The 27370-nt window shown below is 36.0% G+C and overlaps 1 protein-coding gene across 5 annotated transcripts; it reads left to right on the forward strand.

The window, feature by feature from the left end:
* The first annotated feature begins 356 nt into the window (after positions 1 to 356).
* CCP110 (centriolar coiled-coil protein 110) lies at positions 357 to 26260 on the forward strand. Of its 5 annotated transcripts, none has more exons than XM_027098081.1 (16): positions 358 to 523; positions 2108 to 2266; positions 4632 to 4787; positions 7799 to 7927; positions 11052 to 12702; positions 14693 to 14820; positions 15827 to 16004; positions 16562 to 16701; positions 16949 to 17065; positions 17402 to 17503; positions 17688 to 17804; positions 20851 to 20924; positions 21482 to 21544; positions 22213 to 22272; positions 22759 to 22844; positions 25204 to 26260. In XM_027098081.1, the coding sequence occupies exons 3-16, from the start codon at positions 4647 to 4649 to the stop codon at positions 25254 to 25256; spliced, it is 3039 nt and encodes a 1012-aa protein (XP_026953882.1). In that variant the 5' UTR covers positions 358 to 523; positions 2108 to 2266; positions 4632 to 4646; the 3' UTR covers positions 25257 to 26260. The 5 variants fall into 5 exon arrangements, with proteins under 5 accessions (XP_026953884.1, XP_026953882.1, XP_026953879.1 ...); XM_027098078.1 differs by having other exon boundaries at positions 359 to 523; positions 14690 to 14820; XM_027098083.1 differs by lacking the exon at positions 17402 to 17503 and having other exon boundaries at positions 357 to 523; positions 14690 to 14820.
* The last annotated feature ends 1110 nt before the right edge of the window (positions 26261 to 27370 follow it).

A 27370-nucleotide genomic window follows, 5' to 3' on the forward strand; every position in this document is an offset into this window, starting at 1 on the left:
GTTTGGTGACCGTTGTATGTATTAAAACGATTATACATAAAGAAGTTCCTCTATACCGGTAAGTGAAAAATAGCAGTTTCAAGGAATATTTCAGAGGGCTTCAGACCTGAGGAGCGTTCTTAATGAAATAAGATTTGCGAGCCTGCAGTGAAGACTACGCCTCCCAGCTTGCACCGCGCCTCCCTCAAGTACAACGCCCTCCATCGCTGGGCCTGGACGTGTACCCAGGCGCGCAAAGCACCTCGGGGATTGTAGTTTTATGGAGGCCCAACCAGTCCAACGGCCCGGAAGCAACCACCGGAAGTGCCGGCCCTAAGAGGTGGAGTCCGGACGGCGGCGGCAGCGGCGGCGGCGGCGGTTGCCAGGAGCCCGCGTTGCCGCCTGAGCACCGTAATATGGCGGGGAGGAGGAGGAGGAGGCGGCGGTGGATGGAGCTGCTCTCAGTCAGTACCAATTGAGCAGTTTGTTTCCTGCCAAGGCCCGGAGCGAGGGGAGGAAAGCTGCCGTGGCCGTGGGAGAACAGGTGTGTGCGTGAGAGGGGCCTTGACTCAGCGGGTCCGGCTGCGAGGCCGCAGGGCGGGCGGAATTGGCGCGCTATCTGAGGGCGGGCTCTGCACGGAACCCGAGCGAAGGTGCCGGGCTCTTGGGCCTCGAGCCTCTGGGAAGGCTCTGGGTGGGCGGAGGCGGATATCCCGGGGGCCGGCGGCACCGGGCGCGGAGGTGATGCTCAGATGCTGGCACCGTCTGGTGGGTGTTCGGGATGGAGCCTTATCAGAGGAGTTGGGGGAGGTGGGCTTGGGGCGCTAGGGTGAGGGCAGAGGGTCCACAGTAAATAAACTCGGGCCAGACCCGAGGAACCACCTCCTGTTGATAAAAGTGGTTGGGCCTTTTTTTTTTCTGGCTAGGGGAGCATCCCCAGGGTGTGCCCTGGCCATTTCTGAACGGCAGTTACCACCAAGCAAAGACCCTAGAAGCGCTGTTTACTCTGCCTTTGCGATTCTCTGGGGGCAGAAGCATGAAGAAAAAAAGGAAATTCTCTTTATTACCCATGATGCTACTGGGTGTTTCCCACCCTTTGCTTCTATCTGGTTATAATCCCAGTTCCCTACCCCCCAGTTTAGGCAAATGGCAGGCGCCTAGAGATTGATTTAGTGGGGAGGGGTCTGGACACAGCAAAATGAGGAAGCCGTTGTCCCCCTTTCCACGTTTTTAAGTTAAATTGAATCTTACCAGGAACCAAGAACTGTCGCTACCCTCCAGGAGTTCATAAACTAGTGAAAAAAATCATAGTCATCATCATCCTCTTCGAAATAAAAGTCGCTCCCATTTATTGATGCTTTCTGCATATCCTACAGTATGCTAATGAATCCTCACAGAATCTCTTTGAGATAGATACTCTTGATTATCCCTGTTTTACAAATGAGGAAACTGAGACAGAGATGGTAAGTGAATTGCCAAGAACATACAGCTAGTGTGTGTGCCTGAATAAGAACCTTCCCCTTTATTGCCTCTACAGGAAATTTGTTTTTAGGATGACTGATGGGTAAACAACCAGCTAACAACTGACAACAAGGCAAGATGTGTTCTGTGTTACTTTTACCATTCCCTTCAGTGACATTTCTGATAGAGCACTGGTGAGGAGTAGGTAGCAGAATCATGAGTCTATGGAGTTTGCAAAGAGGCTTATTTGGGGAAGGATCATCGTCTAAATGGAGAAGACAGGGCATGTCTGAACTTGATGCAGCCAACAAATTATTAATTCAAGTGGACCAGTAATGCCTGCTGGTAAAGTGTGGGGCTGCAGATTTGTGATTGGAGTGGCCTTGTAGTCAAGGCTCCCTTAAAAAAACCCTTCTGACAGGGGTAATTGTGGCCTGAGAAGCGAAGTGCCCTCTTGCTTAATCATATAAGATACAGACACTCGCTTTTTAAATGGGTGCCTTTGCAGTTTAGAGGTACCAGTTTCTCTGAGAAAAGGGTCATCTATGAAACAGTCATTCTCAAAATTCCATTCTTCTTTGCTAGCTTCTTTGCTGTGTAGTCCACTGTCTTCTTTTTTCTGGTTTACATTATTGTTTGAGCTAATTATCCTAATTTATTTATTCAGTATTTTTATGAAGTGCCTACTGTGTACAGACACTGTCCTATGTAATGGGGATTCAGTGGTGAGCAAGACTGAGAAGGTACCTGTGCTTATGGAGCTTACATTTTGGTGGAGGAAGAAAGACAAAAATCAAGGAAATAAACAAGATAATTTCAGATAGTGGTAAGTGCTATGAAAATTGGGAAACAGCAGGGTAGTGTGATAGTGAATGACACAGGGTTAATTTAGTTGGGATAATCAGGGACGGCCTCAGAAGAGGAGACCTCCAAGCTGAGACTAAAGGATGAGAATGATCCAGTCATGCTGTAGGGTCACTTGGTAATTTCCATAATCATCATATTAGACTTGTATTTGGATGTTTAATACCTTATTATAGGCTATAAGTTATGCTGTAATAATAATATATTGCTGTATGTCTGCAATATATGTGACAAACATATACTGTTTAAGGGATGTGAATTTAACTTTCTGAAGCAATGAGGCATATTTTTTATATGATGTTGTTGAAAGAAATATAAAACTTTTGCCATAAAGATATTTTATTTCCTTAAATTTCCCAGACCTTCCATTCTTTGCTTGTGTGTCCATTGGAAGTATATTACATTAATTGTATGAGTAATCTGTTTTGGTTTCTTGTAATGCTGGATGCATGGGTTGTGTTAAAAAATCTTTTGAAGTATTTTAGTAGAAATGGGGTCATTCGAATTTCTCATATCTTAGCTTATGCCTATTTTGATTGTTAAGATATCATAATGTGGGTTGAAGTCTAGATTAAAAAAGGAGGCCTTGCTATGGTTATCATGCAGTTAAGGTGTTATGTTTTGTTTTTTTACGTTAGCTTGTTTTATGAATATAAGTTTGCAAAATAATCTCATTTACACTCTAGAGAACCATTTCTTTGAAATTAAACTCTCAGTTTGCATAAATGAATGTAGAAATAATTAGAATTGATGGGATGGTAGGAGGAAGTCTTGCTATTAATAAGACTACCAGTTGGTCAAAAGTAGCAATATATCTTTTTTCATAATCTAATCATAATTTTGAATATGATTTTTCTTCATTTCTAACTGTGATATTATTTGTCCCTGATACGTTAGCGTACTAAATTTTTAAGTATCTTGAGGCTTAGGGCAGTATCGTATTGTATCTTGTTTCATGTTTGCATATCCCACGTCATGAACTGAATTTCCCTTCCCTCTCTCTTTTTTTATTTGTTAATTAATTGTTTTAAAATGAACACTTAAAGAAGCATTATTGTATTATTTTTTCTGTTTTCACAGATCATATTGTTGTTGGTTATGTGTCCAGTGATATCCCTCTTTCCCTTTCCCTTTCCCTTGTTTATTTAAAGGAAACAATGCCAGACATGATGCTATGGAAACAGGCAATCAAATATTTAACACTTGCTACATGAATGAATTTGGTATCTAACCCTTCCTTTTACCTTGTATTTTCATAGCCACCATCACAGGTTCCCAGAAATTGTGAAATTACTGGACTGATTATTTTAAGTGGTTTGGTGATGGTTCCACTTTTTAACAGTAAAGTGAATTAATATGAGAGCCAGTAGATTCTGTTTTCCACTTCCGACTGATTTGCTCAGTTATCATGGAGTCAAATTATATTCTTTAGATATGCAAGTAATAGACTTTGGACTCCATGATAGAAAAAAGAACTTTTAAAAGTAAATATCAGTTTTTATTTAACTAGCCCTTTTGTCTCTTGTTTTGGCTACAAAAGCATTCCAACCGTTGTATTATTTAGGTTTTTTTTTTTTTTAAATTAAACGTGGTACACATTTTTGTGCTTAGATTTCTTTCTTATTTATTTATTTTGACTGCGTTGGGTCTTTGTTGCCGCATGCGGGCTTTCTCTAGCTGTGGCGAGCGGGGGGCTACTCTTCGTTGGGTGCGCAGGCTTTTCATTGTGGTGGCTTCCTCTTGTTGCAGAGCGCAGGCTCTAGGCACGCGGGCTCAGTAGTTGTGGCTTGCGGGCTCTAGAGCACAGACTCAATAGTTGTGGTGTATGGGCTTAGTTGATCTGCGGCATGTGGGATCTTCCCGGACCAGGGCTCGAACTTGTGTCCCCTGCATTGGCAGACGGATTCTTAATCACTTCGCCACCAGGGAAGTCCTATTTAGTTTTCCTTGTGATGTGTAGATAAGTCCTCCTGAAGAAAAGATAATATTATGTTTTACAACTGAAGTTAGGTTGTATAGAACTTTGTTTCCTTTCAGAAGGTTTCATTGCTGAGTTCTTAGTACTTTTCTAAACTAATCACATTTAAAGATTGATTATGTACAAATCTTCAGAAATATTTAATATATGAAGCAAGGCTTGACTGGGCAGGGTCTTGAGGTGCTTTCCTATACCCAAGAATTAGCTCCTGATCAGTGAAACAATTCTGGGAAAGCCAGTTCTAGGAATTGTGAATTCTAGGAATATTTCAATGCCCTACAAATTTGCCAAATAAATTAAGATCTATTTTTGTCAGCACATTAAAAATGGCTTTTTTTCTCTCTTGTAGTGTGATTGTGGGAAGATGGAAGAGTATGAAAAGTTCTGTGAGAAAATTCTTGCCAGAATCCAAGAAGCATCACTAGCCACAGAGAGCTTTCTACCTGTCCAGTCTGAAAGCATCTCACTTATTCGCTTCCATGGAGTGGCTGTGCTTTCTCCACTGGTAAATGTTTTTGATTTTAAATAATCTTTTTTTCCATAGTGAATCACTAAGGTAGTTCACAGAAAAACAAAAGAAAGGCTGGCTTATAAATATCAAAAAGATGCCTGACCCTTTTCATAAGTAAAGAAATGCAAATGAGTTAGCGGTTGGTTTTTTTTGTTTGTTTTTTGCTTTTTTTTTTTAACATTTGATTGGCAACGATCTGATAGGACCTAGTATTTCTTAGCTTGTGGGGAGGAGGCACTTAAAATGCACTTTTGCTGAGAGAATCGGTTGATTTTATTTTTTGATGAGCAGTTTGGTAGTGTTTATCAGAATTTAAAAGTGTATATAACCTTTGACTCAGCAATTCCATTTTGGGGAATATCTTACAATTATACTCATCCATGTGCCTGAAGAAGTATGTGTAAGGTTATAGGAGCATTGTTTAAAAGAGCAAAAGATTGATAAACAACCTAAATGTCCATTAGTAATGGGCTAGTTTAACTAACTGGTCCACTTTATAGACTCATTAAAATGAGTACAGTAGATCTTAATGTGTGGGCAGGGAAGGATCTTCACAAGCTGCTGTAAATCACTGGACACAGCATGCTCTCAGAGGCAGTATAGAGTAGTAGTTAAAGCCTGGCTCTGGATCCTTCTGGCCTGGATTCAGATTATTGCTCTGTCACTTACCTGCTGTGTGAACTTGCAGGTCCATTTTCTTTATCTGTTAAATGAGGCTAAAAAATAGTGCCTATCTCATTGGGCTGTTTTGAGGAAAACGAACTAATACATTTAAAATGCTTAGAACACTACCTAGATCATAGTAGGTACTCAATATATGTTAACTATTTGGGTTTTTAAATAAGACTGTTATCTTCTTTCTCTGGGGAGGAGTGAGGGAATATCAGATGAGAGGGAAGACGCACTTTTCATCGTGTTTCCCTTTGATACTGATTGAATATTTTATAAATGTATGTGACGTTATTTCAAATCAGAAAATATTACTGAAAGAGAGTTTTAAATTTATTTCTTTTTTGTATAGCAGGATTTAAAAGGTCAATATTTTCTGTCAACTTTTTGTAATGAAATTTTCAACCATACAGAAAAGTTGAAAGGATAGTTCAGTGACTACCCACATATCTACCATTTAGATTCAACAATTTTTAACATTTTTGCTGTCTTCACTTTATTGCGTTATTTGCTTTATTTAAAACTTTTTTTGTTTTATTGCTGAGCCATTTGAAAATTACAGATGCATGACACTTCTCCCCTAAATATTTTGGTATACAGTTTCTAAAAATAAGGATACTCTCCTACATAAAACTCCAATATCGTATCACACTTTACGAAAATTAATAATAATTTTAATAGCATCTAATATTCTGTTTATATTCAGATTTCTCTATTTGTGCTCAAAATGTCTTTTATAACTTTTTTATTGTCTGGATCCAGTCAGAGTTCACAAATAGCATTCACTTGTTATGTTTTTTTTTTTTTTTTTTCACTTGTTATGTTTTTTAATGTCTTTGACGTAGAACAGTTCCTTAATTTCTTTAAAAAATTGTTCTTTATGATAGTAAATTTTTAAAGAGATCTTACAGAATGCCTTCTATTTTGGATTTGTCTAATTGTTTCCTCATGGTGACATTTAACTTACCCTCTAGTCCCTGTAGTTCCTATAAACTGGAAATTAGCCTAATAGTTTGGTTAGAGTCAGGTTAAACATTTTTAGCAAGAATTCTTTGGAGATGATGCCATGTACTTCATATTAAATTAAATCAGAAGTTACATAATGTGTAGTTGTTTGTCTATTAGTAATGTGTAGTTTGAACACTTGCTTCTACAGTGGTGACTGCCATATGACTCTAAAGGTATACATTTTCTTTTCTCTTTTCGATTAGCAAGTAAACTGGAATGATTCTTTGGTACCATGCAAATAAGAAAAGATTTTAAAACATTTTTATCAGCTACTTGATGACATATTGCTTGATTAGTTTAATATAGGCCAAAATGTCTGGGCCTTGTTGTGTAAGGTCTACGACTTCATCAGTTACTTATTTATAAACAAAATCTAATGCTTATGGACCTTAATCCATGATTTTAGGTTGTATTTGATAGTCAAATACTGCAACTTTGAAATAATTTTTTATGACATGTTTTCTATTTGCATAAATCTAAAATAAGTCTTGACTCCTTAGCATAGTGACTAAACTTCCCAGGACTTAATAATAAAGACTTAAATCCACACACAAAAAAATAATGCTTGGACGCCTTCAATTTTTTCAATACATTACATTTTTATTGGAGGTTACAATGAAGTGGAACCAAATATGTGTTCTGATTTTGTAGGCAAATAAAACATTATCTGTTTCTTTTATCATTAAACCTTTGGACATTTTCTTGAGGTAGCAAAGAGGTGAATTGTATACTGATTAGAGGATTAGAAACTAAAGAATCTTAACTGAACCAGTGAAGTAAGACATTACCAAAGGAAAATCTCAACAGTAGCCAATAGGGTTAATTTTATCTTTCATTTCAGAGCATTTGATAAGTGAACAGTTTTTTTTTCTTTCAACTTTTTTTTTCAATTGAGAATAATTACTTACAGTAAAATGCACAGATCTTAAGTGTTAAAGTTCCATGAATGCTGGGGACTTCCCTGGTGGCCTAGTGGTTAAGACTCCGTGCTCCCAATTCACGGGGCATGGGTTCAATCCCTGGTCAGGGAACTAAGATCATATATGCCACACAGTGCGACCAAAAAAAAAAAAAGCAAAAAAAGCAGTCCCATGAGTTCTGATATATGGCATCCATTTATAACTCACACCCACACAACATTTTCATTACCACAGAAAAATTTCATATGCTCCATCCCAGTCATCACCCCCAACCACTGTTCAGATTTCTTTCACTATAGTTAGTTTTACCTGTTGCACACATTTTTAATCATTCTGGTTCAAAACTACCTGATTTTATGATATTTTTACATTTATGAGAAATAATTACATATTTATGATGTTTTTCAGCTTAATATTGAGAAAAGAAAGGAAATGCAGCAAGAAAAGCAGAAAGCACTTGATGTAGAAGGAAGAAAGCAGGTTAACAGGAATAGAGCTTTACTGACACGTGTCCAGGAGATTCTTGAAAATGTTCAGGTGTGTAATTTAAGCTCTTTTAAATTATAATTAAGAAATCATGAATTAAGCATTGATGATAATTTTTCAGAAATAAATTTGCCTTAGTAGTTAATTACCAATATACTGTTAAGCTTGAGAATCTTCATAATTTGTGATATTCCATTTCAGTTACTCCAAAGAAAATTCACTTGCTTGTTAGTGGTGCTCAGTACTTGAATCAGAGGGTACTTAGACAATGGACCCATACACTGAGTATAATTGCTTGTTGTCTATGTCTTATGACTCTAAAAACATTGAATTCTCAGTGACAAAATGATAGAATTGGCCATTGTAGTTTACCTCTGAACTAATCAGACTATTGACTCAATGACCTTATTCTCATTCTCTGCTAAAGTACATAACTGTCCCCCATTTTTTTTTCTGGTGAAAATTCTGCTCTTAGATACACAAATGCAATTTAGATTAGATAATAGAATTGCCTAGATGCATCTTAGATACAAATTGAAGCTTTTTAAATAACACATCTATACCTTTGCAATGATTTTTATTTAATTTGAATTTGTATAAACAATGTGTTTTAAGGTCTGGATCATTTCATACTAAAAACAGTGAATTAGATAAAACAAATAATTTCTGCCTTATATAACGCTGTTTCGCTGGTTACATCTTTTAATTTTTTTTATAATCCTAGGGGTTTGTGGTTTGTGTAATTCATACTAGATGATTTATGTACAATGACCCTTAGGATATTTCCCACTAACTACTACCTTCATTTCTCTGTGGGTAGTAGATTTTAATTTGTTAAGTATAATTACTGCTCATATTGAGTTTATAAAATGTAGTGAGTAGCACAATAAAGGTAGGTTTTTAATTTATTAGATATTTCCTATTATTGGAACAAAAATGGCATATCATTCTTGGTCCACTGAGGGAATATATCAAATATACTACTAATGAGTTTGTTGTTGAGTTTAAAGACTTTCTCTGCTTAATAGAACGTGTACAATGTTGAACTATAGAGTAATGAATTAATTATTCAGATAGAGAAATTTTATATAATACAAATAGATTTCTAAGGTCTGTTTTACCTGATGATTCTGATAGGTTTTGTTGTTGTTGTTATTTAAATTGTCTAACCAAAGGCTTTCTTAGTGATGTACAAAAAGCATGGCTGCTGAATATCACAAATATGAAATGTTTAGCTATTTTGAGGAAATAATTTATTTTACTTAAACCTGCGAACATGTGTCATGAGTATGTATCCCTTTTGTTTTATTTTGATCGTGAGGTTGTGACCAAGTAGATCTTGTTGTACTGTTTATTGTGTAGTACCTGGAAATCATTACATGTCTTGGGATTTGTAAGGTAAAATAGGAGTGCCATATTGCCTAAGAAAAAAAACACATACAAAACAACCTAAAAATCTTTTAAAATTCAGGATTCTGGAGTGTATTCATATGATAATATGATAATGATTTCTGCCAGTTTCATATATGCTTGTATAATGTTTAGAAAACATCCTAGTTCATTTTTTGTTCTTTTGCAAAGTCGAATTATTTAGATACAAAATGTAATTTTATTGTTTTCTGTTGGATCTTTTGTGTATACAATTGTTTTCATCTTTATTAAATTTTTAACTTATTTTGCTTGTTCAAAAACTCATTAACAGGTTGCTTTTTTTTTTAATTTATTTTTTATAAATTTATTTATTTATTTTTGGCTGTGTTGGGTCTTCGTTTCTGTGCGAGGGCTTTCTCTAGGTGCGGCGAGCGGGGGCCACTCTTCATCGTGGTGCGCGGGCCTCTCACTGTTGCGGCCTCTCCTGTTTCGGAGCTCCGCGGCATGTGGGATCCTCCCAGACCAGGGCTCGAACCCGTGTCCCCTGCATTGGCAGGCAGATTCTCAACCACTGCGCCACCAGGGAAGCCCCCAGGTTGCTGGTTTAAATGATCATCCAGCTAATCAAATTGAAACTTGCCTTAATCAGGTTTTAAGTTGAAGTTTTTCTTATTTTTTAAGTATTAAGCTAGATGGCTGACCTTTCATTTACCACAAATTTGTCTCATCATATAGAAGGATTTTAGTTAAAATTTGGAGTAAGCGTATGGGAGGCAGGAGTCTTGGTACTGAATTATTTTTTTGCTTAATCAGTGTCCTGGGCAAGTTAGTCCTTGTTAAAGAGGAATCATCTATGTAAGAAATTTAATTACTTGCTATTTATCTTACACATTATTATCCCTAGATGACAGTTCTCATAGGAGGAGCAGTTGGTGATGTTATAACATATAACCAGAAGAAAGTTGAGGAAAATGCTTCTATTCCAAGATTAAATTGCACATGAGTATATGAATATATATGTGTGTGTATATATATATATATGCACATATATTTGTATCAGATTAGATAAGTGACTTTTTTTCTTTTCTTTCTTTTTTGCGGTACGCGGGCATCTCACTGTTGTGGCCTCTCCCGTTGCAGAGCACAGGCTCCGGACGCGCAGGCTCAGCGGCCATGGCTCATGGGCCCAGCCGCTCCACGGCATGCAGGATCCCCCTGGACCAGGGCACAAACCCATGTCCCCTGCATCGGCAGGCTGACTCTTAACCACTGCGCCACCAGGGAAGCCCCTCTTTCTTTCTTTTTGGCTGCACCTGGCGGCATGTGGGATCTTAGTTCCCCAACCAGGGACTGAACCTGCACCCCCTGCAGTGGAAGTGCGGAGTCTTAACCACTGGACCGTGAGGGAATTCTCTTTTAATCTGTTAATAAATAGGCCAGGATGACCAGTAGATGCTTTTTATAGTAATTTGAGCTCCATGTGATATCGAATACCATAGAAAAGGTCATCTGAGTTTTTATTTGTGTTTTCAAATATTAGAACTCTGAATCTTCAGTTTCAGTTTCACTTTAGAAAACAATGAAATCAAAGGCTTTTTGTGTAGTCAGGAAATATTACTTTTTATTTCTTAAATTTATTTTTATTTGTTTATTTATTTATATTTTGGCTGAGCCACACGGCATGTGAAATTAGTTCCCCAGGCAGGGATCGAACCTGTGCCCCGTGCAGTGGAAGTACGGAATCCTAACCAATGGACCACCAGGGAATTCCTGGGAATAATAATTTTTAAATTTCCTTTTTCAGGTTAGAAAAGCACCTAATGCCTGTGATTTTGATCAGTGGGAGACTGAAACAGTTTACTCTAATTCAGAAGTCAGAAACTTGAATGTTCCTGCTACACTTCCAAATATCTTGCCAAGCCCTACTGAACACTCTACTTTAGCAAAGTTTGAAAAGATACCTGGAATTTTGCCATTGAATACTGAGGACCAATTTAAATCTAATGGGGTAGACTTAGCTAGGGACTCAGAAGAATTCAATTATCTGAAGCAATGTGATAGTTCAAATATTAGCCACGCAGAAAACGAAGCTTCTCTAAAGACCTCCTCAGCAGCTGCACAAGAGCTACTTATTTCTGGTGGTCTCTTTCCAACAAATGAAGAACAAGATCCGTCACTTCTGGGGGAAGTTACTCCCGATCCCTACATAATGAGTCTTCAGAAGCTGATGAAAAAGTCAAAGGAATATATAGAAAGAGAGCAATCTAGACACAGTCTGAGAAGTAGTGCAAAGAGGAGTGTTAGTGAGAGTTATTCAGACAAAGAAAATGATGCTGTTAAAGTGACTGACTGTGAAAAGGAGAAGGCCCAGTTGATGGGCAGGCACTGTGGTTCAGTTATTCCTGACAAACCAAGCCTTAATAAATCAAATGTTCTTCTCCAAGGTGCTTCCACTCAAGCAAGCAGCGTGAATACGTCCATTTTAGGTAGCTTTTCTAAAGTGGACATACCTATACCAACTGGCCATTCTACTGTTTTAGAGCCTGATTCTGATTTTAAACGCATTCCCACTTTTGTTACTGAAAATAATGTTATCAAAAGTCTTACTGGTTCATATGCCAAATTACCTAGCCCAGAGCCAAGCCTAAGTCCTAAAATGCATCGAAGGTGTTCTAGGCCATCATCAGCATGTCATATACTTATAAATAACCCAATAAATGCTTGTGAATTAAGTCCTAAAGGAAAAGAACAGGCAGTAGACTTAGTTGTTCAAGAAACTGATGAAAAAACAAATGTACCTGAAACTGTGCCAGAGTTACCAATTGATTTAGCAGGAGTTTGTTCAAGCAAGGTTTATGTCAGTAAAAATACATCTGAAGCCATACAGGAAATGGTTTTAGGTAAATCAAATCAGGTATGTCAGTCTTCAGGAAGTCAATTAGAAAATAAAGTTATTCATGGACTTGCTATCACGGAAGGTCAGTTAACATCTGATGGGAGAGGACCACAGAAAATGGACAGTACATGTACTGCAGTGGAAAGATTGCATGAGCCATATGCCACCAGTCAATGTATAGTGAGTCAAAACTTTGGAACTGTGAGTGGACTCAAGTCAGCCAATGTGTTAGAGAAAAACTCCTGCAATTTCCAAATGGGACTGAATAAGTCTTACGATGTAAAAAACCCATCTCCTTTACTGATGCAAAACCAGAATACCAGACAGCATATGGACACCCCTGCAGCATCCTGTGGAAATGAACAATTTTTGGATAACAGTTTTGAGAAAGTTAAACGGAGACTTGATTTAGATATTGATAATTTGCAAAAAGAAAACTGGCCTTATGTCATAACAACTGGAATAGCTGAACAGGAAAGGCAACATTTGCCAGAAAAAAGATACTCTAAGGGGTCTGTCTACATCAACAAGAATAAAATGTTAGAAAGTAGTTCAAAAGGTAAGAAAGCTTCGAAGTGTTTAATATCTGCCAAGCAGGTGGCATCTCTATTTAATACCTTTAATTGATAATTAATAATTGTCATAATAATAATAATTGCAGAATAATTATAATTGTCTTCATCTGTTCATTTATCAGAGAGCATCACTAGCTACAGTTTACTGCCATTTGATAGGCTTTCTTAAAGGATTTTCCTATTTAGATTATGAATCTTTCACAATCCACTTGGTATTATAGAGAATATTGTTAATGGCTGGAGGAAAAAGTTCTTGCATGAAACATCACTCATAGTTTTAATCCAGCATATTGCTATGATGTCTTCCTTTTGGACTGTGGTTTCTAATATTTTCATCAGTTTGCCCTTTCATTTGTAATGAGATCTTCATGTAGTTTAACACTAAATTATTAGAGAAGATATCACAAATAAGGCTCTGTGAGTAGTGTTTCAAGAGTGGTGTCTTTATTAATGAAAATTATTTAAAATTTCTGTTGCATCTAGTGTTATATTAACAATAACTTGTTAAAACATGTCTTCTTTATTACTCCTTACTTTGTTGTCATGGCTCATAGTTCTTCATTACTGATGTGGAAGACATATAAATCAAGTAAATTATGTTTTTAGACACAGACATTTCAACTCTAATGTGATATGAATCCTCCTGAAAAAAACTTCGTATTCTGTAAAATTGCACACTAAAAGTAACAAGGTTTATAGGAAAAATAGGGTTGGGTTGGGGCAGACTACGTAACACCTGTGCGACTTTATAAGCACTCTAATAAAAACAGTTGATGTCTGAGGAGCCAGCTTGGCTTCTCCAAGTAGATGACACAGCAGGCTGGAAGCTGTCTCGGTGAATACCTAAAGTACACAGACTGACCAAGTGGCAGTTCTGGCAGTGCTTTCACAAGAGGAAGGCCGGTGCGTGTGAGATGAGGCCAGGCATGGAGGCAGCCGGCTTGCTATCAGAGTGGGCAAGGGCGGCAGTGCATCGTGCCGAGAGCTGCCCGTAGCTTGGCTGCCTGCCTCGGGCACACCTCCCAGAGAGGGATCCCCTGGACAGGCACTCATTTATAAAGTTTTTAAGGTAGAGCTGAATGGACTCCAGTTGTTGGCTGAGTGGTCGAGTGGAGGGCCTTTTTCCTTTCTTGCTGAACGTTACAATTCAACTGCTTTTCCAGTCCCCCCTCCCCCGCCTATAAAAAAATTGCACGTGAACAACTGCATATTGTTGTAGCTGAATAAAATGTATTTAGGAACAAATTATCAGAATACCATGGCAGGTAGGACAAATATAATGCGCTTATCTTCAATGAAAATCATTGACTGTGTATTTGGAAAGAAGGATTCTTTGAATTTAGTTGAATTATAATGGATTCCTAAATATCTATGTGCTACATCTGTGTAATACTTGATATTTCAACATTTCAAAGTGTCACACCACTTTCTATTCAGTAAGTTGCAGAGTCATACTGATTTAATAAATTTTTTAGTTAGTAATTAAAATACCTAGAATTTTAACATCCAGTCTTTTTTGGAGCCTCAAGCTGAGTAGCTTTATACTGTCAAAGCAACATTTATTTTAAAAAAGTAAAACAAAGCAAAAGTAGAAGCTACAATACCAGAGACCCTGGAGAAGGACAGGAGTGAAGAAAATAAATGGAGGTGAGATGCACATGAGAACCACATTGTGAAGTTAATTGGAGTAAAGAGAATTGGATGGAACACATAGTCTTGGCTTCATCAGTTCAGATCATGATGGGATCTGTCGAACAAGTGGGTTAGGGTGATGAGATACAGACCTTTAGTAGCATGAAATGAGAGGAGGGCAAAAGAGAATGTGATTCAAAGTGGGGACCTGGCTGTATCTTGATTGTACTGGGTCAGATCCAGGAATACTCTCTGGTCAGAAGCGTAATTTAAATTGATGTTATAAAACATCAGATATTACTAAATTTTCTAAATTTGAGGGGACATGTTTCTTTTCAGAAGGTGAGGAGATATTAAAAAGCAAGATGTTAGCTTTCGAAGAAATGCGGAAGAGACTAGAAGAGCAGCACGCCCAGCAGTTATCGCTACTCATAGCTGAGCAGGAAAGGGAACAGGAGAGACTGCAAAAGGTGAGGAATTAAAATGTAGGGATATAGGGCTGGTGAGTGGAGTTTTGGTTATGTATAGGACACTTATAATTGTTACCCTTGTATATCTTAATCTAAGGGGGTTATTGATTTTCATACATGGAGAGTTTTTTTTTGTTTGGATTTAGAAAAAAGTGACTTTGGAATTATCAGGGTTTTTTTTAACATCTTTATTGGAGTATAATTGCTTTACAATGGTGTGTTAGTTTCTGCTTTATAACAAAGTGAATCAGCTATACATATACACATATCCCCATATCTCTTCCCTCTTGCATCTCCCTCCCTCCCACCCTCCCTATCCCACCCCTCTAGGTGGTCACAAAGCACCGAGCTGATCTCCCTGTGCTATGCGGCTGCTTCCCACTAGCTATTGGTTTTACATTTGGTAGTGTACATATGTCCATGCCTCTCTCTCACTCTGTCCCAGCTTACCCTTCCCCCTCCCCATGTCATGGAGAGTATTTTTATTGCCAAAATGTGAATTAAAATATTTTGATCCTTATCTAAAAATAAATGCATAATTTATCAAAAGGATACTTAATTGAATCCTTGATTCAAAATTTGTAATATTTTTAAAAGGTATTTTGTAAGTAGATGCTGAAATATGCATTCTGTAAGAGTATATCGTAAGAGGAAGGACACTTGTTTTAAGATTATCACATTTTAAAATCAATTAAATAAATTGTCAATTTTATTTGAGGGAGGAGAACCTGAAATAAATAATAATTTGCTGATAACCATACATACTTTTTTTTTTTTTTTTAAAGAGCATTTATTTATTTATTTTGGCCTCATAGCTCACGTGCCTCCGCGGCATGTGGGATCTTCCCAGACCGGGGCACGAACCCGTGTCCCCTGCATCGGCAGGCGAACTCTCAACCACTGCGCCACCAGGGAAGCCCCATACATACTTTTAGCTGAACCTAAAATACTATTTGGAGATGTAATTAAAAGAGCTACCATATTATAATAAACTGTTAATCTACAGGAAATAGAAGAACGGGAGAAAATGTTAAAAGAGAAGAAGGTGATTACAGCGGAAGCCTCTGAATTGGACATTAGCAATGCTGTGGACTTAGAATGGAGAAAGATAAGTGACTCTGGTTTACTAGAAACAATGCTGTCTCAAGTGGACTCACTCCATTCTTCAAATTCAAATAGTTCTGGTAAATATTAAAAAAAATCCTTTTCCATTTGAAAAAATTATCCTATAGTAAGATGTTTTATTTGGCACACTTTAAAATTGTACCTCCTTTCTATAAGTCATTCCACATCCAACCCATGCTATTTGCCAGCTTCTTAGAAACTGGTGAAAAATGAAGTGATAGCAGCAGATCAAAGACCAATGAGCAGGTTCACGAGAAAAGCCACCTCAGCAAGGAAAATATCAGGAAATTTGACTCAGAGCCTGGTCTTTGTTCATTCAAGTAGCAGGTGATATTCTTCAAGTGATAACACAGTTTGCTATCTCCTGAGTGATCTTGAATTACATCTAATTACCCAGTCCCAATAAGAGCTTATCTTCACGTCTTCAATTATCCTGAGATGCTGTTTGTGTTGAAAAGATCCATCTGGTGCATATGCTTAAAGTCCATAAATATTTTAAGTCTGCTATGGATCAGTTTCAGAGTTGTTATTCTTAATGAATGTCATGTTTATTTGGATGTTCTGTGTATTCTAATTATTTGACATCAAGTATAATACTTTATGTATATTTCTCAAGGTTTCACAAGTTCTGCCCTACAACACAGCTTTGGTTCTGCAAGTGAAGTACCATTCTACCTCTGGGGATCATCAGCTAGTGGCTTGACCAAACTCTCAGTAACAAGACCTTTTGGAAGGGCCAAAACTAAATGGTCTCAGGTGGGCAAACTTAAAGATATATGCATGCATGTCTGTCTATATCTTTTCTAAAGAGCTATGTTATCTTAGGTTATACAAGTGAGGCATAAATATTTTGCAATACATCAAAAGCTTAACTTTTATTAAAGATTAAACTCACAGAGTAAACACATATAGAAGAATTTAGTCATTGTAATAGATTAAGAAAAACAATCTTGAGTATAATGCTCAGATTATTAAAATGTTGTGTCTATCTTATTTCTTCTAGGTTTTCAGTGCAGAAGTACAAGCAAAATTTAACAAAGTAACTGCAGTAGCAAAAGGATTTCTTACTCGTAGGCTCATGCAGACAGATAAACTGAAACAACTTCGACAAACTGTAAAAGTAAGAGGATTGTGTAAATTGTATTACATTTCTGTCTCAGTTTCTATCAGTGTTGTGACAGCTGAGTTGACAAATTAGTTCAGAACTTAGGCAGATCAAACATTTTTTAGTCACATAGGCTGTTTTCGAAATTGATTAATCTCATTCAGATAATTTTTTAAAATATGTAAACGAAGTAATTTGTGCATTTTTTTGTCTCACTTTAAAGTGAGTGCTGTTTGACTTCTGATGTAATAGTTTTGTGTTCTTCATTTCGTTTTGACTGAGAAAAAGAACAAAAGGAAACTCCAGTGATCATGAAATCTTTCTAGAAAAATGAAGGAGCATTTCTTTCAGGATACTATGGAATTCATAAGAAGTTTTCAGTTGGAAGCACCATTAAAGAGAGGTGTTGTTTCAGCACAAGATGCTTCTCTTCAGGAAAGAGTGTTAGCTCAGGTAATGCATGTATCCTCAAGGCTCTTAGGGAATGGAAATGTTTTATTTCTCTACCTTCACTGAACCACTGAAAGTAGGTTTCAATGAAAACTTTAACCTTTTTCTCTAAATAAGAGCATACGTAATACTACTGACCTCTAACCTCATCTTTTTAAATGGGTATATTTTCTTCTTTTGAACTTAGTTGCGAGCTGCCCTGTATGGTATTCATGACATATTCTTTGTAATGGATGCAGCTGAAAGAATGTCTATTCTACATCATGATCGAGAAGTTCGCAAAGAGAAAATGCTCAGGCAAATGGTATGTTACATGACTTTTAAACTAGTGAGTGAAAAAAACCCTCTATTTCTTTTACACTCACAAATTATTTCTGTTACTAAATGTGTGGGTTTTCCCCCCACACCAGATCTCTGACACCAGCTGGGTGTCCTACAATTCAATTCAGTTCTGATACCATCTACCTGGAGTTAGTATCAGATCCTACATGTCAAGGAGGCAGTCTTATGAGACTGCCCCCACTTCAGATGCCAATCTCATTAAATAAACCTTTAGGAAAAAATAGGAAAGAATTTTTGTACTTGTTTAGATACATATTAATTATACATGTTAATTCAAGGGTTAAGTATATTTTATTAATAATTATGTTGCTTCTGACCAACTAGCTATAAAGTGGGGTTCCCATGACTCCCTCCTCGGGTTTGAAAATTTTTCTAGAATGGTTCACAGAACTCAGGGAAACATTTGCTTACATTTAATGGTTTATTATATAATAAAGGATACAGTAACAGATACAGATGAACAGCCAGATAGAGAGATGCATAGGGCGAGGTGTGGAAGGGTCCTGAGAGCAGGAGCTTCTGTCCTGTGGAGGGTGTGTGCCACCTTCCCAGCATGTGGATGTGTATTTTAGGGTTTTTATGGAGGCTTCATCACGTAGGCATGATTGATTATTGACTCAATCTCTAGCCTCTGTCCTGTCCCCAGAGGATAGGGGGTGAGGCTGAAAGTTTCAAGGTTGTAATCGTGCTTGGTCTTTCTGGTGACTAGCCCTCATTCAGAGCCCACCAAAAGTTGTCTTATTAGAACAAAAGATACTTTGGGGAATTTCCCTGGCTGTCCAGTGGTTAAGGCTCGGTGCTTTCACTGTCGGGGCCTGGGTTCAAAAAATTGCTTCTATCACCTGGGAAATTTCAAGGGATTTAGGAGCTCAGTGTCAGGAACCGAAGTCAAAGATCAAGCATTAGAACAAAAGATGCTCCTATCACTCAGGAGATTTGATTAAAAGGGTTTTAGGAGCTTTGTGTCAGGAACTGGGGTCAAAGACCAAATATTAATAGGAACCAGGGGCAGATCAATCGATTGATTGATCTATCTATAATTACTTCACATTGAGGTTCTTCTGGGTTTGGTGTAATTGATACTAAATATCATTCTTTATTGACTTTAGCGCCCATCCTACAATTCTTTTTTTTTTTTTTAATATTTAGTTATTTCTGGCTGAGTTGGGTCTTCATTGCTGTGCACAGGCTTTCTCTAGTTGCGGCGAGCAGGGGCTACTCTTTGTTGTGGTGCACGGGCTTCTCATTGTGGGGCTGCTTTTGTTGCGGAGCACAGGCTCTAGGTGTGTGGGCTTCAGTAGTTGTGGCTCGCGGACTCCAGAGCGCAGGCTCAACAGTTGCGGCGCACGGGCCTAGTTGCTCCGCACGGGGCTAGTTGCTCCGCGGCACATGGGATCCTCCCGGACCAGGGCCCAAACCTGCGTCCCCCGCATTGGCAGGCGGACTCCCAACCACTGCACCACCAGGGAAGCCCCCATCCTACAATTCTTAAAACAGGTAGTTCCCAGGATTACCAATAATATTTAAATCTGTAGACAAATTAAAAGAAATTGGCAAGAATTACATACTGTTTTTGGGATTAGATTTTTGAGTTAAGTGTTGAATATTACTTGGATGACTCATAAAAAACTGTCCGCTGCTCCTGATTGAATTTCCTTGAAACTGTCATGTACATTTTACCTCTTTTGGAAATCAGAGTTAGAAAAGAGGCTCCAAATTAATTTGAAAAACAGTTGATCCTTGAACAACGTGGAGGCTTAGGGGTGGCCCACAGTCAGAAATCTCAGTATAACTTCCGACTCCCCAACAACTTAACTACTAATAGTCTACTGTTGACCAGAAGTCTTACCAATAACATAAACAGTCAATTAACACATATTTTATATGTTATATGTATTATATACTGTATCCTTAAAATAAGTTAGAGAAAAGAAAATATTAAGAAAATCATAAAGAAAATACATTTATAGTACTGTACTGTATTTATCAATACCATAATTTATGTTGTCTGTTTATAAGATGAATCATGTCTGTTAAGTACCTACATCAATATTGTCTTATATGATACAAAACACTGTAGATGTTACATGTATTACTAACATTAGACATCAAAAATGAAAAGATAAAAAAAATGAAAAGATAATGTGAAAAACAAGTTCACATTTATTTACAGTTGTAACAATTCATGCATTGATAATGAGGAAGCTGCAATATGTTTGATTTATGGGAACCTAGTGTAATCAATATGATTGCTTCACAGTAGCCTAGCCTGTACACTAAGGAATAAATTGTTATAATCATGGCATACAGTGTTGTCATATTCATAATACAGTATTGGAACAGTGTTACATTAAAAAAAACCCCACATACCTGTGATGATAGGCTGTAGTTGAGAGAGAAGAGAGGGAGAGGGAGGCACAGAGAGAGAGAAAGAGCGAGAGGCCTGCATACTGAATGGTAATGTAACTCTTTGAAAGCAGTTATAAAACAGTAAGAAAACTGACACATTAATTTTATATTAAATATCACTCACCTTATGCTTATGTAAGGATAGACTAGTATATACATATATTTTATGCATTCATGACATAATTTTTTTTTCATATTTCTAGGTTATGTGGTTCATCTGTGAGTTTTTTAAAGTCATAAATCTCCAAAAAATTTTCCAATATATTTGTTGGAAAAAAACCTGCATGTAAGTCACCTGTGCAGTTCAAATCTGTGTTGTTCAAGGGTCAACTGTATATCAGAGTGTTGGAGATCTGTGGTTTGAATCAGTGATCTTAGTGTGGTTGGCAAAAGAAAAGCCAAATTTATACCATTTCATTGGGAAAAATAATTTTAATTATTTAATTAAAAAAATTAGACTGCTTCAATTGTAAAGACTAAATTAAAGTTCAAAATGCCAGTAAGAGAAGCTTTTCCATGCAATTTGAGATCATTCAATACTATACTTTAGTGGTATTACTGGTACCACTAGAGCTTTATGTTACTTTTGTATTTTAAAGGATAAAATGAAAAGTCCACGAGTGGCTCTTTCAGCTGCAACACAGAAGTCTCTTGATAGGAAGAAGTACATGAAGTAAGTTTTTTCATGTCTTGTCATATTCTAATTTAATTATTATCAAGCCAATTAATTTTAAGCAACTGTTGGTTTGTATATTCAAATTAGAAATAAAGAATTGTTAACACTTCTGCAGCTGAGGTGATAGAAATCCCTTTATATAAATAGTTTTATTAAAATCAGGTGGTAAAATCTGATTTTATCTTTAGATAAATGTATTAACTAATAAATTGGTCAACATTCGACTTGTGTAATTGATAGCTAATCAAGTAATCTTAAAAATACTTAATCCTTATATTCAGTGTTAATTTTATATCTTTTAAATATATTCTTTTTCAAATATCCTAAAGACTTCATAGCAGGAAAAACTTAATGCAAATAATATTCTGAAACTATCCTATTAAAACTCTTCTTTCTTGAAATTTGTCTTTAGTATACTTATTACAGCTCTTTCAGTAGTGCACCAACTTTGAAATGATGATTTGTTTCTGTCATCCTGTATCACATTTGTAATCATGTGTTTTCCCCCTTTCTAAATACATTATTTGTGTGTCCTTATTTTTATATTGTGTTAGAGCTGCAGAAATGGGAATGCCAAATAAGAAATTTTTGGTTAAGCAAAATCCTTCTGAAACAAGGTGAGAAAAATCACTTAGTCTCAGTAAGAGGCTTTTAACTTTTAAGGAAAAGAAAATCTTATAAATCCCAAGCTTGTTTTTTGTTGGCTTTGTTCTACTTTACATCAGTAAATCTCTCCCTGTTGGGGTGGAGGGTCACAGAGTCAGAATCCGTAGTAACACCTGGTCATATACATGGTCATGTGCCAGACCAGATGTTCCTGGAGCTTTCTGTAGGACATGCTATCTCTGATGGAAATTTGAGCCCCGTATGTCCTGAGTTCAGTCTGCAGTCCAAGGGGTCTTTGATACTTACTTTAAAACCTTAGAAAGCTAGCTTAATGTTTCTGACGTGTTTTCTGCTCTTACAAGAGTGATGTTTTGTTTCTCAGATGTTTGAAAGGAAAAATTCCTTCTGTAAAGTACATAAATTATCTAAAAGCACAAGGATTAATACTTGTGTTAGACATCTCTTTCCTGATAAAAAAAACCGAGGTTTGTTCTCTTGGTGAGCAAATAAGCACTATATTAATACACTTTAATCAATTTGTTTTGCATTGTGATAATGTATAGGCCAAATCGTTGCATCGTTGACTTCTGCCTCACTGTTTCTTTCATCTGTTGAAAGAAAGTGGGGGAAAAACTGAATTTATCCTATTGAATTAATTTTTTATTTACCTTGTCAACAGAGTCCTTCAGCCAAATCAAGGACAGAATGCACCTGTTCATAGGCTACTGAGTAGACAAGGGTAAGAATTCAACACACATGGGTATTTAAAAATATTCAAATCAAGATTAGCTTTGAGAGGGATTAGCTTTTTATATAAAGGATAACTATTTTCAAATGTGATCTTTTTATAGTATTAGGAAGAGCTTTTAACGTTTTGTTCAAAGATAACCCTTTGATGTACTGTTGTGTATTAAATTTTAATTATCATCTTATGTTGGCGTGTTTTTACTTTTCATTTCATACCATTTTGCTCATTAAATAATGTAAACATCCACATAGTAAGTTCAACATCACCAAAGTGTTTCTCCAACAAAGCATAAGTCATGGTTATAGTCTCCTGACGAAGGGAAAGGTATAGTTTCTTTACTGTGCACATGCATGAGACTTAATTCTTTTCAAGCTTATTTGTGCTTTGAACGGTTGATGCAGTATGGTTGCTTTTTTTGAATGTTGAACATTTAGAACTTAACGCAAGTGACTTATTAATTTTTTTATATTCAATTAGAACCCCTAAGACATCAGTGAAGGGGGTTGTGCAAAATAGACAGAAGTCTTCACAGAGCAGAGTGCCTAACAGAGCGCCTGTTTCAGGTGTGTAGCAAACGAATTCCTGAAACCCATTCAATAGAAAGACGTGCACAAGCTGCCCCATGACCCAGGCCATACCAGCGGGATAGACTGTCTTTCCTTGCCACCATAATTTTGGCATATTCACCGTCATTCCTACTAGTGATCATTTGTATTAGTATTTTGCGGCAGTCAGGAGATCTTAGTGAAACTGTGGTTGCAATCTTGATTTCTGTAAATTCCATGGAGACACTATGTATTTTTTAATCTGAAAACTTTGTAGAATTATACATGCTTAACTCAGAGAAGTTTTTATAAATGAGTAAAATATAATGATCTGATGTCTAAATCTGTACATGTCTATTCAGCTTTGGGAAAGTGTGTCACCCAGGAATATTTGTATCTGCACATAAGGGGAAGAATTTCTCTCTGACCACAAGGTCACATGTGAATATGCCAAATGGGAGGGGGTGAAGTCTTAAATCTTTTGCTCAATAAGAAGCTTGAGCTAAATTTCTCTTTACGTTCATTATTTGAGAATTATTTAAGGGCTAAGCCAAAAAGTGTATTTTAAAATCCTATTTATGGTGGCAAAAAGACAAATTCAGTGTTGAGCTAATGCAAAACCCTTAAGCTAATGTTTTAATATTTTTTAGGTGTCTTTGTTAAGACACTGTGATAACTCACCAAAAATTATGTGATCCATTAAAAATACTTGCAAAATGCTTTGCTTTAACTAGACTGATTTCTAAACATTTAAAAGAAACCTAATCACCAGGCAATTAAAATTAAATCTTTAATCAATTCTAGTCTTCTCATTAATACACCATTAGTCATATTTTAGAGCTTTTACTACTAAGTAATTTTCTCCAAATTAGGAGGGAATAAGCAACATAAATTTTTTCATGTTATTCACATAAGTTCAAAGAGGGAACAAGATATTGATCACAACTTTGAATTGATTGCTCACCTTTTGCATGTATATATAGTGAGTTTAATTCATAATGTTGAATATATAGAGGCTAATTTAAAAGGTCATCTTTTGGAATTCACTGTGAGTGACAGTCAATGGAGTTGTTTTAAAGGGGATTACAGAGCTGAAAATCCTGCTTATTCCAGAGGTAGAATCAGCTGGTTTGAAAGATAACCATTTGGAAGAACTCAGACCAAACATCAGACCTGTTGCTTGTGAAGTTACATGGAATTTTAAGACATTTTCCATTTTTCCTCATGTTAGTGTTGTATATTGTAATAAATCCTAGCTAGTTGGCAAATCATTGAGGAATTAGTATTGCTTTGCCTAATGTTGTCTATTGCCCGAGTGACTACTCTCCATATTCTTTTCTCATGCATTTCATCTTCACTATTTGTCACCTGTGAATCTATAAGTAAAATAGCAACTACTGTTTCTATTCAGTAATACGCAACAGTATAAAGGATGAATAGGAAGTCATTGCAGTTAATGTGTACAATGAAGTTTAGTATCTAGAACTATTGTGGTTTAATTGCATTGCAACATAATTATTAATAAAAATGTACTTAACCCTTGAATTAACATGTATAATTAACATGTATCTAAACAAGTACAAAAATTCTTTCCTAATTTTTCCTAAAGATTTATTTATATGTGAGTGCATATTTAGACAATTGAAAAAGACTAAAGAATTTTATCCTTTTACATAAACTGAAAATTTGGCTTATGACTAAAATTCTACTATGAATCTCAACACAGGGATCCATAGTTGCTTTTGAAAAGATTATTCTTTCCTCCTTAAATTTTTAATGGCCTGGATTATGTTTCAAACAAATTTGAAATTATGCTTTGATATGACCTACATGGAGGACAAACCTTTTATTAAACATTTTATAGAAAACTCATTTTTATGTTGATAGACTATCATATTCTTAGACTGAAGTACAATTCTAAGGCGTTAAAGTTTGCTGCAAAGCAATTAAAGTTGTTTATAGTTTTTAGAAACTAAATTGCAGTCTCTGATCTCATATATGTTTTAAAACATTCATTTGATGTCTTGTGCTTGACTTAAGAGTTTATAGTGAAGTTCAGAAATTGCTAATTAAAGCAGAGTAGGAGGTAGTAATGCAAAATGGTTAAGTAAAACAATGAATCAGGTAGAATTGGGTTCTCAGAGTTTCTACTTCTAGCTCTGTTACTTACACAGGTGACTTACTCTCCTATGTCTCAGTTTTATTATTGTTAAAATAGTAGTAACAATTTTGACCTCGTGATTATTTTACATAAGGATTAAATATAATAATGTGTTTTGCTTAGCTCAGTGCTTGGTACATAGTGAGCACTCATTAAATGGTATCATTACAGAAAAACTAACATTGAGAAATAATAATAGTTTTGCTCTATTTTTAGGAGTATATGCAGGAAAAATCCAAAGAAAGCAGCCAAATGTTGCGACAACTTAAGAAGACAACATTCATTAGGATAAAAAAGGGGGGAAGGGTTAGGATCCATATTATTTTCCCTGCTCACGACTTTTTATTTAACTCTGGACTCTGTTTACACAGGCAAAGTGATGCCAAAGGGCTGAAAAATCATCTGGATATTTTGGTCAGTTTGGCTAATCCCATCCCCCCCACCGAATTTTCCTCTTAATATCAGTTTCAGGTGAAGACAAATTAGTGTTTAGTAATTGGCTCATTTCTGTCCTTAACCTGCACAAACATAAGTTTGTTTTATTACTCAGGTGTCCGCCGAGAACCTTTTTGTAAACTTAAAGGACATTTGCGTTTATTTCTGTAAAATATTGAAAAGGTGTGATAACTTATAAATAAGTTCTGAAATATAAATTTCATTAATCTCTGCACACTGATTGCGGAATTTGATAAACTAGATACTATTCTGTTTGAGGGGAAATTATTGCAGAAGAATGTTTTTCCCCGGTTTTGTAACTTTGAAAACTCTGATTAATCTCTCATATTCTTGGACTTACAGTGTAACCACATAGGATAGAACACTTGCCTGTTGATTGTGGTCCACCTAAAATTCACCACAGGAGTAGCTGGGCATCACCATTTTGGTCATAGGTACACATTCCTCTCAGCAACTAGTTGTCTCACAGAAATGTTAGGCTTAATGTATGTTAATAATGTATGTTACCCTAGTACTATTAGAAACGTTTCTATTAAATTATAAAACCTTTCTGTGGAGGGTGTAACAAATTTGGGGAAGATAGCACAATGTTCTTCAGTGTAGTAGCGCTTAGGAATGAATGCATTATTACATCTGTTTCTTTAAAATAGAATAACGTGTTGCATGCAGTTACATTTTCTATTTAGTCTGTTTATTTCTTCATAGTCTGCTTTTTTTAGCATGCTGGATTTAGGGGAGAATAAAGGGCTATACAATATGATAAATTCAGATTTTCAAATGGGATAATAATACTGTCTAGTTTAAAGTCTGCATTACATAAGAGGCACTAATGTTTAAGGTTTTTCATCACTTACATAATCATTTAAAATATAAACCAAAAAGTGTTACCAAGGGAACATGATTTTATGAAAAAGAATGTCACTGTTAATTTATCATGCCATCTCCAAAAGGGCTTTGTGCTTCTCACATAAAATTGGGAACATTTATGTGTACATTTAATCTTTCTAACTTAAATTTTAAAAAGATACTGGTATTTTGAAAATGCAGACTATATATATATATTCTTAATATTCTCTTAAGAATGTCGAGATAAAGATTGTTTTCTTCGATTTTCCGTTCCATTTAAAATTTAACTTTTACATCTAGCTGTAGACAGAAAATAGTAATCTACTCTGGGTGTAAACTTGATTTTCTTTATTGAGATGTATCATTTATTTAATGAGTGAATCAGAAAATTAGAAATAGAACACAGTCAAAAATGTCTGAGTTACCAATTTATATTTGTGGGCAAAGTGTATCAAAATTATCTTAATATGATAAATTGTGCTTTATCATTCTGAAAACTCAGGATACAGCTTACTCAGATCTTGTGGGTCTTTCCAGTATGAAAGATAGATGCTAAAAGTTTTGTGTACAGTAATGCAAATTGGCTACAACAAATAGTATGTTTCAGAGATAAAACTAGTTTTAGATTAAGGATGCAAAACTTGAGTGTTTTTTTTAAGGATAAAAGCTTGTGTGTTTTATAAATTTTTTTAATGTTCACAGCTTTTTCTCATAAAAGTGCCAGACATTGTTTTGTGCTTTTAATGGATTTTTATTTATATATATTATTTTTGTTATTTTTTCTTTGAGTGGAATGTCCATGAATGTAAATTATATTTATTTTTATACTTTAATTTTAATTTTCACTAGTTTTGCTTCTAGGCAAAAGGCAAAATAAACTTTTCATCTTAAAAGAAATCTCATTTGATTTTTTATTTACCAAAGAAAGGACTTTTGAAAAGTATGTGGCCAAGACTTTAATATTGTAATATGATAATTTTTTACAATTACAAGACCCATGAAAGGTATATCCCACTATTTAATATGTAACCTGTAACATTAGCCCCCTGGCATTTGATTTTGCATGAGTTGGACTTTTCAG

This window comes from Aethalodelphis obliquidens, unplaced genomic scaffold (genome assembly GCF_003676395.1).
Source record: "Aethalodelphis obliquidens isolate GAN/ISIS:26980383/991018 unplaced genomic scaffold, ASM367639v1 scaffold120, whole genome shotgun sequence".
Lineage (NCBI taxonomy): Eukaryota > Metazoa > Chordata > Mammalia > Artiodactyla > Delphinidae > Aethalodelphis > Aethalodelphis obliquidens.